The sequence below is a fragment of the Heliangelus exortis genome, chromosome 25 (genome assembly GCF_036169615.1).
Source record: "Heliangelus exortis chromosome 25, bHelExo1.hap1, whole genome shotgun sequence".
NCBI lineage: Eukaryota > Metazoa > Chordata > Aves > Apodiformes > Trochilidae > Heliangelus > Heliangelus exortis.
Window position 1 is genome coordinate 2,855,755 of NC_092446.1, and position 15,114 is coordinate 2,870,868.

Below are 15,114 nucleotides of genomic sequence, written 5' to 3' on the forward strand. Positions count from 1 at the left end.
GTGTCCACTTCTGGGAAAAGAAAACCCAAAAACTGAAACAAACAGCAGGCAGCCCTGTCTGATGGGTGATGTACATGCCTTATACACAGAAAAAAGTTTTCTTTGCTACAGCTGTTGTCAGCTTCTCCTTCCAAGCCAGATGAAAAGTGACCCTAAAGGGATTTTACCACAGACAGAGGGTCCTGCAGGTTTTTACTCTTTATAGCCATTCCCTTCCCAGCAGAAGGAGATTTATGAACCAAAGCAGCTTGGTCTGACACCAAGAAGAGGGTAAAGCTCATCCTGAGTGGTGCAGGAGCTGCCTTGGGGTCTGAGGGGATTTACAGCTGTTGGGGGCTCACCTTAGAAGATGTGAAATGTCAAAGGGATTAAACTAATTACTGGGAATGTGCCCAGATGATCTTTGCCCAGGTCCCTAAGTAGGGCCAGGGATTAAGGCAGCTCAGGAGCAGGGGATGTTGCCAGTGCTCAGCATGGTGGCACCAGCAGAAGCATCTCCCTTGCCAGGGTTGGACCCAGCCTGGGGTGAAGGGGACAAAGTTTTGGGGCTTTGCAGTGTCCAAGAGGGGGGGATGAGCTGCTGGGGTCAAGATGATGATGGTGGCAATAAACCTGTGGGTCTGTGCCAGGCGTGGGGTGACAGCCCCCATGGGACACCAGTGACAGCCTGGGGCTGCCCAGCTCCTTCTGTTCTGGAGGATCCGATCTCATCAATCCTGGTAAAACCTGAAGGAAAAGAAAAAGGGGAAGTAGAGCCCTGGAAGGAGGAAGCAGCCCCTTCCCCACACTGATCAACATCCCCTGTTTGCAGAGCCTTTAGGGAAATGTTTGACTGAGAGGCAGAGGTTGAGTCCCCAGCAGCCCAAAGCCCCGAGGAGAGGACCCCATCTGATTTATCCTGGGATAATCAGGACTGGGACAAACATCCAATCCCACTCCTGGCTCCTGCCTGGCCCTGCCAGCACCAAGCACAGCACCAGCACTGGGTTTGCAGGAACCAACCTTTGAGTGCAGGAGAAACCCAAAGGGCTTTCACATGTTTGCAAACTGCCAGGATGTTCCTAGCACCTGCCTGATCCCAGGAAACTGTGGGATCTCAATCCCAGGGCTGTGACCAGTTCAGGGTAAGTTGGGGACACGGTGGGGACTTGGGGGAGGATCCCACAATGTCCCTGTTTGCTCACACAGAGCCAGGTGTGGGTTGGGATTTGCATGGAGGAGCAGAAGAGGGTTTTGTCTCCTCCTGACTTCCCAAAGGACATCCCTGTCTTCCCTCAGGATGTGGGATACACCTGCCAGGCAAAACACTGCTGAGAAAACCAACTCCCCCATCTCCTTCTCCTGAGGTTTTCCCAGTGCCATGGTTGAACTGAACTGAACATCTTCCTCCTGTGGTCTCTGGACCTTTCCCACCCACTGGGGCTGTGGAAACCAGGAGCCAAACCTGCAGGAGCCCAGAGAACCCAACCCCAGGCAGGGATGTGGCTTCCTGAGGATGGAAGCAGCACCCCAGGGCTGTGGCTCTCAGGCTCCTTCTTCTGAGCCACTCTGGCATCTTGCCTTCAGCTCCTGGTTATAAAATTGACACCCTGAGCACCCGTGGCCACCGAGGACATTAAGAAGGTATTAAAGTGTGGCACGTTATTGCTCCCAGGGTTTTGATCCCTTTCCAACTCTTGGTATTACCTTCCTCCATCCCCAGCTGCCCTGCTGGGGCTTCAAGCAGCTCAGGCAAACAATCTCCTTGCCTGAAAATCCCTGGGATCACAGACACCAACCATCTGGGCATCCAGAGCATCCAGCCTGAGGGGATGTTCTCCTCAAAGCATCTCAGGCTGCTCCTGGGACCTCCAACCCCCCCCAGTCCTCACTAATCCTCCTTTGCCCAGTGGTAATTAATGCAAAATTTGCTGCTGCTAAGAGGATGATGACAAGGTTTGAGCTCACGGGAGTGTGGCACCAGGCCAGGGAGGATGCTGTCCCCTCCTCTGCTGTCCCCTCCTCTGCTGTCCCCTCCTCTGCTGTCCCCTCCTCTGCTGTCCCCTCCTCTGCTGTCCCCAAGCCCTGCTGTTGGCAGAGGGTCAGGGTACAGGGCAGATTTTTCAGCCCCCTCCCCAGCCCCTCATAATTCATTGCAGAACAAGAAGGTTTGTGGGAAATGCTCTGATGCCCCTCTGCACCCTCCCAGCTGGCAGAACCCTAAGGTGGTCTCTCCAAAGCTCCTCTTTGGCTTTGAGGAGCCCAAAAGGAGCCCAGGGGGTCTGAGCAGGACCCTCACAGGGCTGAGCTGTCAGTTTTGGGGGGTAGGGACCTGCCCTGTGCATTTCCCCCCAAGGCTACTCATTTGTCTCCTTGCAGGCTTCTTCATGGCCTGGAAACATAAAATCTCATTTAATATGTTCCTTCACTGTAGCTATAAGGGAAGAAATTCTGCCAAGATGCCCAAAGGAGAGGCTGGGGGGCAACATCTGGCTCAGCTTGGTCTGGGGTTGCACTCCAGATGTGCTCCTGGATCACCACATTTGTATCAAGCCCAGTTCTTGAGGATAAATCTGATCTCCTGCTGTGCTCTGGAGGGAGGAACATGTTCCCACAGGTCCCATGGGATCTCTGACACCTTTCCTAAAGATTAGCAGCTGGGGCTGGGCTCAGCTGAGGAGATGGAAGTGCTGAGTGAAGCAGGAGCATCCCACACCTCTTCCAAGCCTCTCACATCCCCTGGGGGCCTGATGCCTATGGAAGAAAACATGGAAACCATTTCTTCCAGCAGGCAAAGACTCCTCTGCTTCCAGCTCACTGCCACGTTTGCATCAGGATCAGGGAGAGATGAAACTTTTTGCCTTTCTCCTACCTGCAGCTCTTTGCCAGAGCAGGAAAAAAGTGCTTTAAAAACAGGAATTTGCTTCCTCAGGGGCTGGAGGAGATGGTGGCATCAATCCTGAAGATCTGAGCTCAGATACCAGCAGAAGGTTGGGAGATGGGAGACTCCCCCAGAGAGAGGATACTGTAAAACCAACAGCAAATACTGGAAAAACAAGGAAGGACAAACCCCAGTCCTGCAATCCTGCACATCAGGACCTGGTCACACAGAGATGTCCCCATCCAAGGAGCTGTGGCACATCCCCAAACTGGGAACTTGTCCCTCCTGGTCCTTCCTCCAGGCAGCAGCCACCAAGGGCAGTCCCAGCCCAAAGGGAATTTCTCTGCTGGGGTTTGCAGGCAATGTCCAGCAGCAAAAGCTTCACCCCAGGGACACTTTTGGAGGTTGGGGGTCTCTGAGCTCTGCTCTCACACAGGACACAGCTCCTGGGGTGGCAGGAGAGCCACTGATAAATGGATGAAGGATGGATCAGGATGTTGGAAGCATCCCCTGGTTTCTTGTGCTGTCCTGGTCAGGCTGATGGGAACACAGGGACCAGGAGCTCTCTCCTTCCTTCAGCCCAGGTTATGTGTGTAAACACAACCCTGAGTGTACCATATGGAATATTCATTGTGTCCCCTCCATCTACGAGTAGTTGGACAACAGAAGCAACCCACTATTTAGTAATATTTAATAAATACATCTGTTTGAAATGGCAACCTCCATTCTGCGAGTTGGCAGCAGCATTAGGTGATGAAAGCTGAAAAGATGACAGAAAGCTACTGAATTCCTGCCTGTCTTTTAGCTCTCCCCAGCCAAAGGAGACAGCCCAAAGGCAGTTTGGCTTTTTGTTCAGTAACCCCAGCTCTGAGGAACGTGATGTTCCCTGCAGACATCCTTCTGAGAAAGAGAAAAGCAAACTCAGCTCCTTCTTTCCCCCCACACAAAGGGTAGCCCAGATTCAGGCAAGGACAAAACCCTTCTAATCAGGAGCAAATAAAAAGGATTTCCAAACCTACCCCAGTGTAACGCCCTGCATCCACCCCTTGTGTAACACCCTCTGACTTTAAGTGCCTTATCCAAGTCTTTACTCACTCACTCCTCAGCTCTGCCTAAGCTGAGACTGATGGGGAATCCTACTTAGGAAAACACCCTGGATGAAGAAAGCTCATCCAGGAAATTTTCCATGGATGTTTCCATGGATGGGCACAGCAAGGCAGGGAGCATCTCCTAAAGGGCTCCTGGAGGACTTGGTATAGAAGGGGAACCTTGATTGAGCCCTGAGCATCGGAGCTGGTGGAGGTTGAGGATTACCAGAGCTCTCTTGATCACAGGAAAAATTCTGTTTTTAGCACAGGCAGTAATTAAAATAGCTCGTGAATCTTTCCACCTCGGGGAGCTCTCACAAAAAAAAAAAGGAGGGTGAAAATCCATCTTCTGGGCTCCTGGGCAGCCACGGATGATCCTGGAGGAAGCAGAAGAGCCTTTGAGGTTCAGCTGGTGACAAAGGACAAGAGGAGATGTCGAGCCCCATCCACCCCTCGGATCCCGGGATGGCTGAGGAGGATCCCCGGGGTTCCAGCACCCGTTTCTCCCTCTCCTTTTCAGGCAGTGGCTTTCTTGCCCTGTACCAGGTCGGAGTGGTGCAGTCTCTCCTGGAGTTGGCTCCTGAGCTCCTCAAATCTGCCTGCAAGGTCTACGGCTCCTCCGCTGGTTCCCTGGTCGCCGCCGCCGTGGTGTGTGGCATCAACATTGGTAAGGCAAGGACTGCCCAATATTCCATGGAATCCTGGGTTGGGTTGGGTTGGAAGGGACCTTAAAGCCCCCCCAGTGCCACCCCTGCCATGGGCAGGGACACCTCCCCCAGCCCAGGGTGCTCCAAGCCCCATCCAACCTTCAGCACTGGGATGGGGAATTTCTTTACTGGAGATTTTTTAAATTTCAACATAGAAATAGAGGAGTTAGAGCCTTCAGGAGCCAGTGGGGATGTGATGGGTTTAATTCGTATTGCTAACAAGGGATGAAATGAAATCTGCAGCTCTTGCCACCTTTGGCAGCCATTCCAGTAGAATTTTGGGTTGTGTAAGCTGAAGAATCTGGTTATTGCTGTCTGATTGTTGACTCAGATGGTCAGGCAGATAACTGGAGGGGTAAATCTGGTCATACCTGTATTTTACTGGCCCATTTTCCTGCTTCTGCTGTCAGAGCAGATCTCTTCTGCTATAAAGCTTAAGGAGGGAGATGTGTCCCAAAGAGTCTGTGTGGCTGCTGAAGGGGATGTGCTCATCCCAAGCCCTTGGAGCAGGTCCCTTGGCACCCTTAGCTGTGAAGAGACACGAATGGCAGTCACAAAGATCTCCAGATTTTACCAGGAACCTCTTTAGCCAGTGTGGAAACAGGGAACAGCAGGATCACAGCAAGGTGGGGGGTGGAAGGGACCTCTGGAGCTGATCCTGTCCAACCCCTCTGCTGATGCAGGCTCAGGTTGCACAGCATCACACCCAGGAGGGGTTGGGATATCCTGAGAAAAGGAGGCTCCACCACCTCTCTGGGCAGCTCTGTCATCCTCCAAGTAATCATCTCCATGTAGAACTAATTTGGAGTGGTTAACCCACCTTTAATAATCACATCCTCCTGTATTTCCAATTAGTCTCTACGTGTAAACAGCTGTACCCAAGACTTAAGTCCTCCGAGGGTGATCTAAGCCCTGCTTTGAGCAATTGGGACGTTTGGGAGGAGTGGCAGGTTTAGGGTCCAAAGAATGACAGAGGAAGCAGGGAGGAAACACACAGCTCTGAAACCTCTGGTGGATGCTAAAACTGCTCTGCTTGGGCTAAAAAATCATCCAAAACTTTGTCAGATAAATTTAGATACAGCAGAAAGGAAAATATCTGCTCACATGGGGATGAACTCCTCTACAAATCAATAAGGGCCCCCAAATTTTCCTTTCTGGTTCCTTTTGCTGGTGCAGCCAGATGGAGCTGGGGCTGCCCAGAAGGTATGGATCACCCTGGCACCCAGGTATGGATCATCCTGGGAACCAGGTATGGATCACCCTGGGAACCAGGTATGGATCACCCTGGCACCCAGGTATGGATCACCCTGGGAACCAGGTATTGATCACCCTGGGAACCAGGTATGGATCAACCTGGGAACCAGGTATGGATCATCCTGGCACCCAGGTATGGATCACCCTGGCACCCAGGTATGGATCACCCTGGGAACCAGGTATTGATCACCTTGGGCACCAGGTATGGATCATCCTGGAAACCAGGTATGGATCACCCTGGGAACCAGGTATGGATTACCCTGGGAACCAGGTATGGATCACCCTGGGAACCACTGCTGGACAGGGGGGCTGCTTCCCCAGGGATGGGCTCAGCATCCACTCAGAGCTGCTGAGATGATCTGGTGCCCAAAAATATCTTTGCCAAAATATCTTTGCCAAGACCATTTGGGAAGTGATGACTCTGGTTGGGTCTCTGATAAGGAATGTGGCTCAAAGTCTGACAAATTCACACTGGGGAAGAGGAGGCAAAAAGAGGGTTAAAGTTGTGCTTGGTGTTCCCAGCCCCCTTCCTGAGCTCTGAGCTCTCCCAGCCAGGCTGTGCCCTGCCACATGTCACCTCCTGAGCACCTGCTTGTCACCAGCAGCCCTGGCATTGCATCCAGGGTCACCCCTCCCTCACCCTGAGCCAAAACCCAGCCCAGAGCCAAATTCCCCAAAGCCTGGGGCAGCTCTCACCTCCTTGAGGACAGTTTTCCCACGTTTTCCTCCATTTTCAGGACACAGCCAGTGCCTGCTGAGTCCATTGCCTGCCTGGGGTGTCTCTGGTCCTCTGGCATCCCTGAGGTCCCTGTGTGACCCCACCTGAGCATTAACCACCCCACCACATGGCCTGATCATCTGCTCATTCATTTATAACCCCTCCTAATACCTGTCCTGCTCCAGTTGCCTTCAGGACACCCCATTTAATCCATCATCCCGTGCTTTTAAGGACAGTCCAGAAATCTTTGTGCCTCCAAAACCAAGGCAAACCCATGGCCTGGGGCCAGTGCAAGGTCCTGGGCAGCCCACTCAGGTTCAAGGCTGACTCTTTGCGGCCTTTTGCTGCCAGATTTTAAGCACCCAAGGTGGGGGGGTTCCCCCAGGTGAGTTCCACATTTTAGCAAAGGCACCAAACCCCCTCCCTGGGCTCAGGCTGAGGGCAGAGTTTGCTGCAACCCTTTTCCCCCCCTCCCCATCACTCTGAGGTTGCAGCCTCTGAAACCAGGGTTCTCCTGAGCCCTTGGCCAAGGCTCTGCAGTTTTGCTCCTTTTATCCCAGTTTCTGGATGTGTAGTGACAGTTCAGTGGCTGGGAGGTCACTGGGGGAGCTCCCATGGGAGGGGGGTCCCAGCATGGTGCACCCAAGGTGCTGGGCAGAGGAGGTGGGGGCTGCTCCTCATCCTCCCCATCCCAGCTCCCCCGGGAGGCTCAGGGCTGCCCAGCTGGGAAATCAGAGCTGGAAGGCAGGGATGTGCTGGGCAAGTCCTGTTGGCCCCAGTGACCCCGTGTCTGCCCCTCTCCTGCCTCCCCAGGGCTCTCTCCAGAGCCTTTAGAATCATAGAATAGAATCATGGAATTGCCCAGGCTGGAAAAGGCCTTCAGGATCATCTGAGTCCAACTTCATCCTAACCCTATTACCTATTCCTGATGTCCTCCCACTAAACCATGGCCCCAAGCACCACATCCAGGGGAATTTTTAACACATTCAGGGATGGAGATTCAACCACCTCCCTGGGGAGCCTGTGCCAGTGCTTACCCACCCTTTCTGTAAAGAAGTTTCTCCTGTAAAGAAGTTTCTCCTGAAAGAAGCTTCTCCTGAATCTTTCCTAATCCCTGGCCATGTACACTGGGACTTCACCACTGGGGTCACACTCTGAGGACGTTTTGGGGTTCATCTCCCCCTGTCCAGGCACAGCAAGCAGCATCCTGGGGGTGATGCACAGGGGCTGGAAGAGGCTTTCTTTGTGAGGAGCATTAAAAATAGGATTTAAACTATAACTCCTTGGGCAGCAGGGACATTGACTTTCTCTCTCTCTCTTTCTCCTCTCCCCTCTGTGCCAGATGACCTGAAGGAATTCTTCTTTGCCATTGCAACTGATGTCAAGAAAACCATCCTGGGCCCTCTGTCTCCCAGGTGCAGCTTGCTGGCCAACATCAGGACAGTTCTGCAGAGGATGCTGCCAGAGGACTCCTACCAGCTGGCTTCAGGAAGGCTCCACATCTCACTGACACGGGTGGTGGATGGCCAGAACGTCATGGCCTCTGAGTTCAGCTCAAAAGAGGAACTCATTCAGGTAAAAGGACCTTCCTCTGATCTTTACCACTTGCTTAGGGTGGAGGTTCCTAGGGGTGGATGACTTTGACTGTGCTGTTTTCAACACAGGATGGATGGGGACAGTGTCAGGAAGCTCTGCCAGAGCCATGGTCCCTCCATGTGAGCTCCATGAGGCTCAGAGGGAGGAATTTGTTAGGTCTGCAGTCAGGCAGGAGTAAACCATCATAAAAAAAGCTGAAAGTTTGCTTCCAGACTCAAAAAAAAGAAAGAATCCCAGGGTAAAACCCTAAACAGAGCTGCCCATGAGACTGTGGGCTTTACTGGGAGACAGTGAAGGATGGCAAAGTCCATGGAGACATTGGAGCTCACCCTAGGTCAGGCAAGGAGCCTGGGATGCTCTTTCCCAGCTGATGAGACTGGGAGAAAGTGGCTGCAATGGCTCAGTGGTGGCTTTATCACTGACAAACCTCAGCAGAATGAAAATGCCCAGAGAGGATGTCTGGGTTTTGCCCCTCGATGTTTTCCCCTTCTTGAAACCTTTCTGCTTGACACAGCCAAGTGCAAAGTCCAGGTGGTACCAGCAGCCTGGCAACAGATAATATGTCAAGCCTGAATTTGCAAGCACTGAGTAAACAGGTTTTTTTCCAGGAGAACTTTGACAGGAATTCTTACTTCTGCCATCCCTCTCCTCCCCCAGGCTCTCCTCTGCAGCTGCTTTCTTCCTATCTACTGTGGCTTCATCCCTCCATCCTACAGAGGTGTGGTGAGTGACATTTCCAATAAAACACTTGCTCCCAGCAGAACCATCTTGGGTTTGAACTTCACATTCCCTTGAGCAGAGAGAAGTAAATCTGTCCAGGCCTTTTCTTGGGTTAAGGGAGGATGAGAAAGCTTTTAGTTTGTTCTTCATCCCATGGCCATGCAGAGCTCCCTCCTGCTGTGTCTCTGGGCAGGCTCTGAATGCCTGGGTGTTGCCTTCAGGGCTCCAAAGGGGGATGAAAAGATCCCTACACTTGGGATTCTGAGACACAAAACCCTGGGCAGGATCTGTCTGCAGATACCTCCAACAGTTCAGGTGCAGACCTGAATGGCCCAAGTATCAAAAGTTTTGGGAAGATCCTGACCCAGCCACGTGCATCCTCACACTCTGTAAAATGCAGCGGTGAAGTAAAAATAAAAAAAAAGGGTTGGTTTGTTGCTAAGCCTCAGGGAAGGAGGAGCAGAGCAGCCTGGTGATGGAGCATGTACAGATGGGTCATGGAGCAGCTTGGCCATGGCTGTGGCAAAGCCCACAAAGCCACGGTAGCAGATTTGCAGCTGGGATAGAGGAAGGATCTGTCCTTGACTCCTGTTGGTCTGCTCTGGTTGAGCCTATTCAGTCCTCAGGTGGTTGCCCTGGGCTCTCAGCTTGGATCTCCAGGCTCCCTGGACTGCAGAGCTTGGCCACCAAGTGCAGAAAGCTTGGAGGACACAGAGCTGGCAGTGCTGCTGCACGAAGCTGCTCTGTGCTCTGATTTCCCAAACACTTCATCCCATCAGCTGCAGCCCTTGCAACCTCAAACCCCACCGAGGCAGGTGGCAAACTCAGATTTCTTTTGGATTCCAGCAAACGACGTTTTCCTTGCCCAGTGAGTAACCCTGATGGGATCTGCAGGCAGTTATTACACGTGGGAGCACTGCTGCTGGAATCCAGGACCCGAGATTTATCCAGCCCCATAAATCCAGTGACGTTTGAATTGGCTGACGAGCGCCCAGACAGCTCCACAAAGCGTCACAAATTAAAATAATTATATCCCTATTTTAATAACTGCTGCGGATGACAGCACCTGGTGCAGGAGCTGGCTGGGTGCCACAGGCAGGGCAGCAGAAGGAGCTGCCAAGAGCCAGGATCCTGAGATCCTGAGGAAGGAGTGGGCAGAGGCTCTGTCGCAAGCGGGATGCGCGGGCGTGCCGGGGCCGGCACAGACGGCACCTCCGAGGCTTTTGGCTTCGCTGGGGCTGCCACAGCCACCCCCAGAGCAAACCCTTCCTCTGCTCTTCCCCCCAGAGATACGTGGATGGAGGATTCACTGGCCTGCAGCCCGTTTCCAGCTTGGAGGAAGCCGTGATCACCGTGTCCCCGTTCACCGGCGAGCTCGATATCTGCCCCAGGGACTGTCCCGCGATCTTCTTCTGTTTCCAGATCTTCAATGGCAGCATCCAGATCTCCATAGAAAACCTCTGCAGGATTAGCTATGCTCTCTTTCCACCCAGCACCATGGTAAGCCCATCAGCTTTCTTTCCCCAGGTTTGTTTTGCTTAAAACTTGCCTTCCAAGCTCTAAGGTTCAGCTCAGCCTTTATCGTTCATTAACCAGATCTGAAGGGGAGTTTTTGCAGTGTAGTTTTTTGGGTGGACACTACTGATGGGTGGACACTATTGATGGGATCCACCCTGGTTTGACAACCTGCAAGCAGCCTGTTGCTTTCCCAAACCCATCCCAACCCTTCAAACATCTTCAAACATCCAAACCCTTCAGGCATCTTGCCTAGATCCTGCCCATGTCTTTAATGACCTCGAGCGCTTCTCCTTGCAGGTCCTGAACGACATTTTAAGCCAAGGCTACCAGGACACTGCCCTTTTCCTCTACAGGAACAGTAAGTGTCACCACGAGCCCTGGTAAACAGCCAAGAAAGGTGACCCAGAGCCACCAGCCCTTTTCTTCGTGTCTCACAGATGCTTTTGGCTTCAACTACTTCGGTGGCAATTTCCGTTTTGCCAGCATGTGCGGGAAGAACGACTCCAGCCAGGGCAAGAGGACGTTCACTGGGCTCTACAAGAAGGTGCCACAGTGCCTGGCTCCTTGCTTCCTGCCAGGTAAAGGATTTGGGGTATGGATCTTGGGGTTTTGGGTGTTGCCGGGGCCACCGAGGGCTGCTGCAGCCTTTGAGAGGGGTGGGGTTATATTTGAGACATTTCCGAGTTATTAAATTGTTAGATTTTATTAAATATTGCTATTCAATATTATTTATTGTTAAAGTAAGATTATAAATTATTATTTATTAATAAATTATTAAATATTATTTAAATTATTAAATATTATTTAAATTATTAAATATTATTTAAATTATTAAATATTAAATTATTGCTAAATATTTCTAGATCTGCAGTAACCATTTGCAAAGAGGATTTGTGAGAGCAGCTCAGGCTGGATTCTGGCCTGGGTTTCAGTACCTGCAGGCTGAGCTGCAGCAGAAGATGCTGGACGAGGCATTTGTTGGGTTATTTCTAATTCCTGCTCTTTATTGACTTCTCTGTTGTCACCTCTGGGTGCAGGATTGGCTCTGTGGAGGAAGGAGCAGCTGGCTGGACTGCAAGATCCACTGTCAAGATTCCTGTTGCAACCCTACAGGCTGCCAGCTTTTCTCAGGAAGGGGTAAGAACATCCTGCCAGAGGCACAGAATCATTTGGGTAGGAAAAGAACTTTAAGACCATTAAGTCCAACCATTCCTTCACCACTGATCCCTGTCCCTCAGCACCACAGCTTTGAAATCCCTCCAGGAATGATGCTTCCCCCCCTCCTTGGGGTAACCTGGTCCAATGTTTGACAGCCTCAGGGGGACAAATTGTTCCTCATATCCCATCCAGAGTACAGGAGCAGCACGAGGCACACAGACATCCCCCCCAAGCCAGCCCTGGGGTGTCACAGGGCTGCAGCATCCTTCTGATGGTTCTGATTCCCATTTCTCCATGGGAAACACATGGGACAGTGCCTGGGGCAGCCTGGGCTGATGGCAGCTCCCTCCTTTTCTATGGACCAGGACAAGCTGCTGCACATCTACTGCATAAATAAGCTCAGTGAGATTCCCTTCCCCTCCAGAAAGATTTGGTATTCCCTGAAGCCAGCAGACATGGCTGGCAGGGCCACCAGAGGATTGCTTGGCCATGAAAACTAATATTACAGTGTGCATCTGCCCCACTAACACCTTCCCTGCTTTTCTGTCTTCACCAGTCATGAAAATCTGTTTATTTACTTCCTGCAGGCTGAAGAAGCTGTGGGGGCTGCTGGAAGACATCAGCTCCCTGGCCAAACAGTTCCAGAAAGGCCTCCAAACCATGGTGCCTGCTTTGCTGAAGAGAGCCATGGGCAGGAGGTGAAGAGCTCAGGGGATGCAACCAGGGTGCAGAGCAGGGAAACCTCACCCAAGGGTCTCTGATGCTGAGTGTGACCAAAAAATCCAAATCTGGGATACCCCACAATAAAAAGTAGTCATTTCTGTGCCTGGAATTTATTTAGAGCCACCTAAAGGAAGCTTTGAACTGGCTTAGTGCTGCTTCACTATGGCAACAAGTTCTTTCCAAAGGGCTGGGCTCTGTCCCAGGGGATCAGGCAAATTCCCCAAGATCCTGAGAAGTGTTTTGGCATTAAACTGCCAAGGATTCAAGGTATTTAACATCCCACAGCTGGCTTTTCAGCCATACCTCCCCCTAAAGCCAGCTTGCAAGTTACTTCACATGCAGCTGGTGAAGACTTGCACAGGATGAGTTCTTAGTGCAGGAGCTCCTCAGTTCCTCAGCCAAGAAAACATCCTTCAGGATTTATGTCCCTGGAGCCATTTGTCCCTGTGGGGTCATCAACCCTGACTCAACTCCCAGCTTCTCCCCTTTAATGCAGATTACAGGGCAGGCATTTTCCAGGAAATGTCCTATTTTACTTTTATTTGTCCCCCCCACACAAAAACTTTCAGAGCTTCATCAGTCAGGCAACAGAGAGAAGGAAAAGCCTCAGGGAGCATCATACAGGGCAAGACCTCATTTTTATCCAGTTTCCTGAAGTTATTTTACCAATTACTTATTCCTGAGCTTCACACAACCTCAGGAACCTGCTCCTCCTGCCAGAGGAGCTGGGTGCCCATCCCCTCTGAACCTGCAGCTGTGAAGGATGAAGAAACCTAAAGATTAACCTTCCCCTGCTTCAGAGCAGCAGAGCCTTGCAGACTCCATCTCCAATTGCACCAGGGGAGCTGACATTTCCCAAACACACTCATTTTTTCCATGCAGACTTCTCTACCCCACAGCTGTGAGCCCTGTAAGCTCCAGGCAAACACCCCTCACGTTGCTGCTCTGCATGCAGCAGTTTTCACCCCAAACTTGCACACCAGAGGTTGAGGGATTGGCTGCACCCCCAGCTGAGTCTCCCCTGTTTCTTTATTCCTGATGGGCAACCAAGAGATCACAGCAGCACAACTGATGATTTTAATTACCCCCTTGTTTAACTGCCCAGAGGGAAATGGTGCAGAGGGAAGGTTCATCCAAAGAGCCTGAGAGACATGGAAGGAAGTGGGGAATAGCTGAAGGCTGCATTGATGTAAAGAGACTCAAAGTTGTCTCAGAGAAAGCTGAATACAATATGTGCTGCTATCTCTGGTTGAAACCAATGTCTTGGGAATCTTTTCTCTGCCAAAAGAAACCTGAATGCTTATTTTTCCACTGGAGCCATCAAAACCTGCTCCTCTCTCCCCATCCATCCTGGATAAATTTCCATCTCTCAACCCCTGCACCCAAAGCTGGGCCACTCAAACCCAGCTCAGCCACTGTGTTCCTGCTGCAGATCCCAGGGGAGAGGGTGTGGGGACACCCCAGCTCCCCACACACGACCAGAACCACTCAGCCCACCCTTTCCTTTAGCTCATGCTTTAATTCCCAGGACCAGCCCCATTTCAGCCCTCCCCCAGGCCCCTGGTCCCTCTAGCAAGCACCACCACCTCCTGGCAGGACAGAGCCATTTCAGACATCCTCAGGCACTCCCAGCAGTCCCCCTCAACCAGAATTAAAATCCCTCAAAGAAAATCCTCATATTGGACACCCAAATCCACTGAACTTACCTACAAAACTCAGCCACAAACAGAAGCACAGTTTGGACAACTTCTACATGGATCTTAGTCTTAAAAAAGTTAGCAAAACTTTAAGAACCTTAACCAAAAACAGCCTGCAAGGAACACCAACAATAAAAGGGTCACAGCACAGAGCACTCCTGCTCCAGACTTGCTAAGTATTTAATTACTCATCATTCAAATCACCTGGTTTGGGCTTTATTAATCCCCCATCTCTTCAAGCAAGCACACCTGATGCTGTATCTTCTGGAGCTAATGACAAAATGAGGCTCTGCCAGAGACAAAGGGTAGAGGCAAATTTTGGCACCTCCTGGCTCCCTAGGGAGGGGCGAGCTGGGAAGCCCAGCTGCACCCAGTTTAAACCAGTGGCAATAGATCCTGTCTTGAGCCTGAAATGCCTCAGTTAAAGCTGGGTTATGGGAATCACCTGGGGGCTGTGGGGAATAAGAAGGGGGGGTTATGGCCCTGCTTCTGCTGGTGGTGAGGTCTTCACTGCATCTTGGTGTCTGTCTGCAGGCTGGGTTGCAAGTTGCTTTTTTTCTCTTTAAAACTGGGGCCAAAGGCAGCAGCAGGGTCAGAAATGCTTTTCTGTGGCTGGAATGGACCTAGAGGGAGGAAAACCACATTGGTCAATCTCACAGACACTTCTGGCAGCTCTTGTCAGACAAGCTGGATTCAAAGACCCCATGGGTGCTGTCTCCCTCCTTCCTGTGGTCTCCAGGGTAATGAGATAAGGTTTGAAAATCCTTAAAACATTGCCCCCCTCACACTACTGTCCTGTCCTGCCCTGGTCTGCATCAAACCCAGCAGGGACATGAAGCCTGAGCTGGATGGGGTGAGAGCTTGGAGAAATCCCAAGTCAGGAAGAGCTCTCTAAAGCCAGATCCCACTGCAGCTCCTGCTGCTTCTCCACAGATCCCTTCTGACCTGGCCACAGCCTAAGTCCTCAAATCCTCACCCCAAACAGGTTCAGTGTGAGGCTTCACTCATAACCACTGACACAAGAGGGAACTCTCTCCCCTTGTTGTTCTCACCTACTGGAGCCTGCAAGAACCCA

The 15,114-nt window shown here is 51.5% G+C and overlaps 1 protein-coding gene across 1 annotated transcript; it reads left to right on the plus strand.

Annotated features, from left to right (window-relative positions):
- The first annotated feature begins 3,926 nt into the window (after nt 1-3,926).
- Nucleotides 3,927-12,440, plus strand: PNPLA1 (patatin like domain 1, omega-hydroxyceramide transacylase). The gene is made up of 8 exons (XM_071768496.1): nt 3,927-4,615; nt 7,970-8,202; nt 8,881-8,946; nt 10,231-10,443; nt 10,759-10,819; nt 10,899-11,039; nt 11,499-11,598; nt 12,207-12,440. The coding sequence occupies exons 1-8, from the start codon at nt 4,381-4,383 to the stop codon at nt 12,319-12,321; spliced, it is 1,164 nt and encodes a 387-aa protein (XP_071624597.1). The 5' UTR covers nt 3,927-4,380; the 3' UTR covers nt 12,322-12,440.
- The last annotated feature ends 2,674 nt before the right edge of the window (nt 12,441-15,114 follow it).

Coding starts and splice junctions, on each gene's coding strand:
- PNPLA1 (XM_071768496.1), top strand. CDS start 4,381: ATGTCGAGCCCCATCCACCCCTCGGATCCCGGGATGGCTGAGGAGGAT. Junction 8,947..10,230: donor CTCCATCCTACAGAGGTGTG/GTGAGTGACATT, acceptor TCTTCCCCCCAG/AGATACGTGGATGGAGGATT. Junction 10,820..10,898: donor CCTTTTCCTCTACAGGAACA/GTAAGTGTCACC, acceptor CGTGTCTCACAG/ATGCTTTTGGCTTCAACTAC.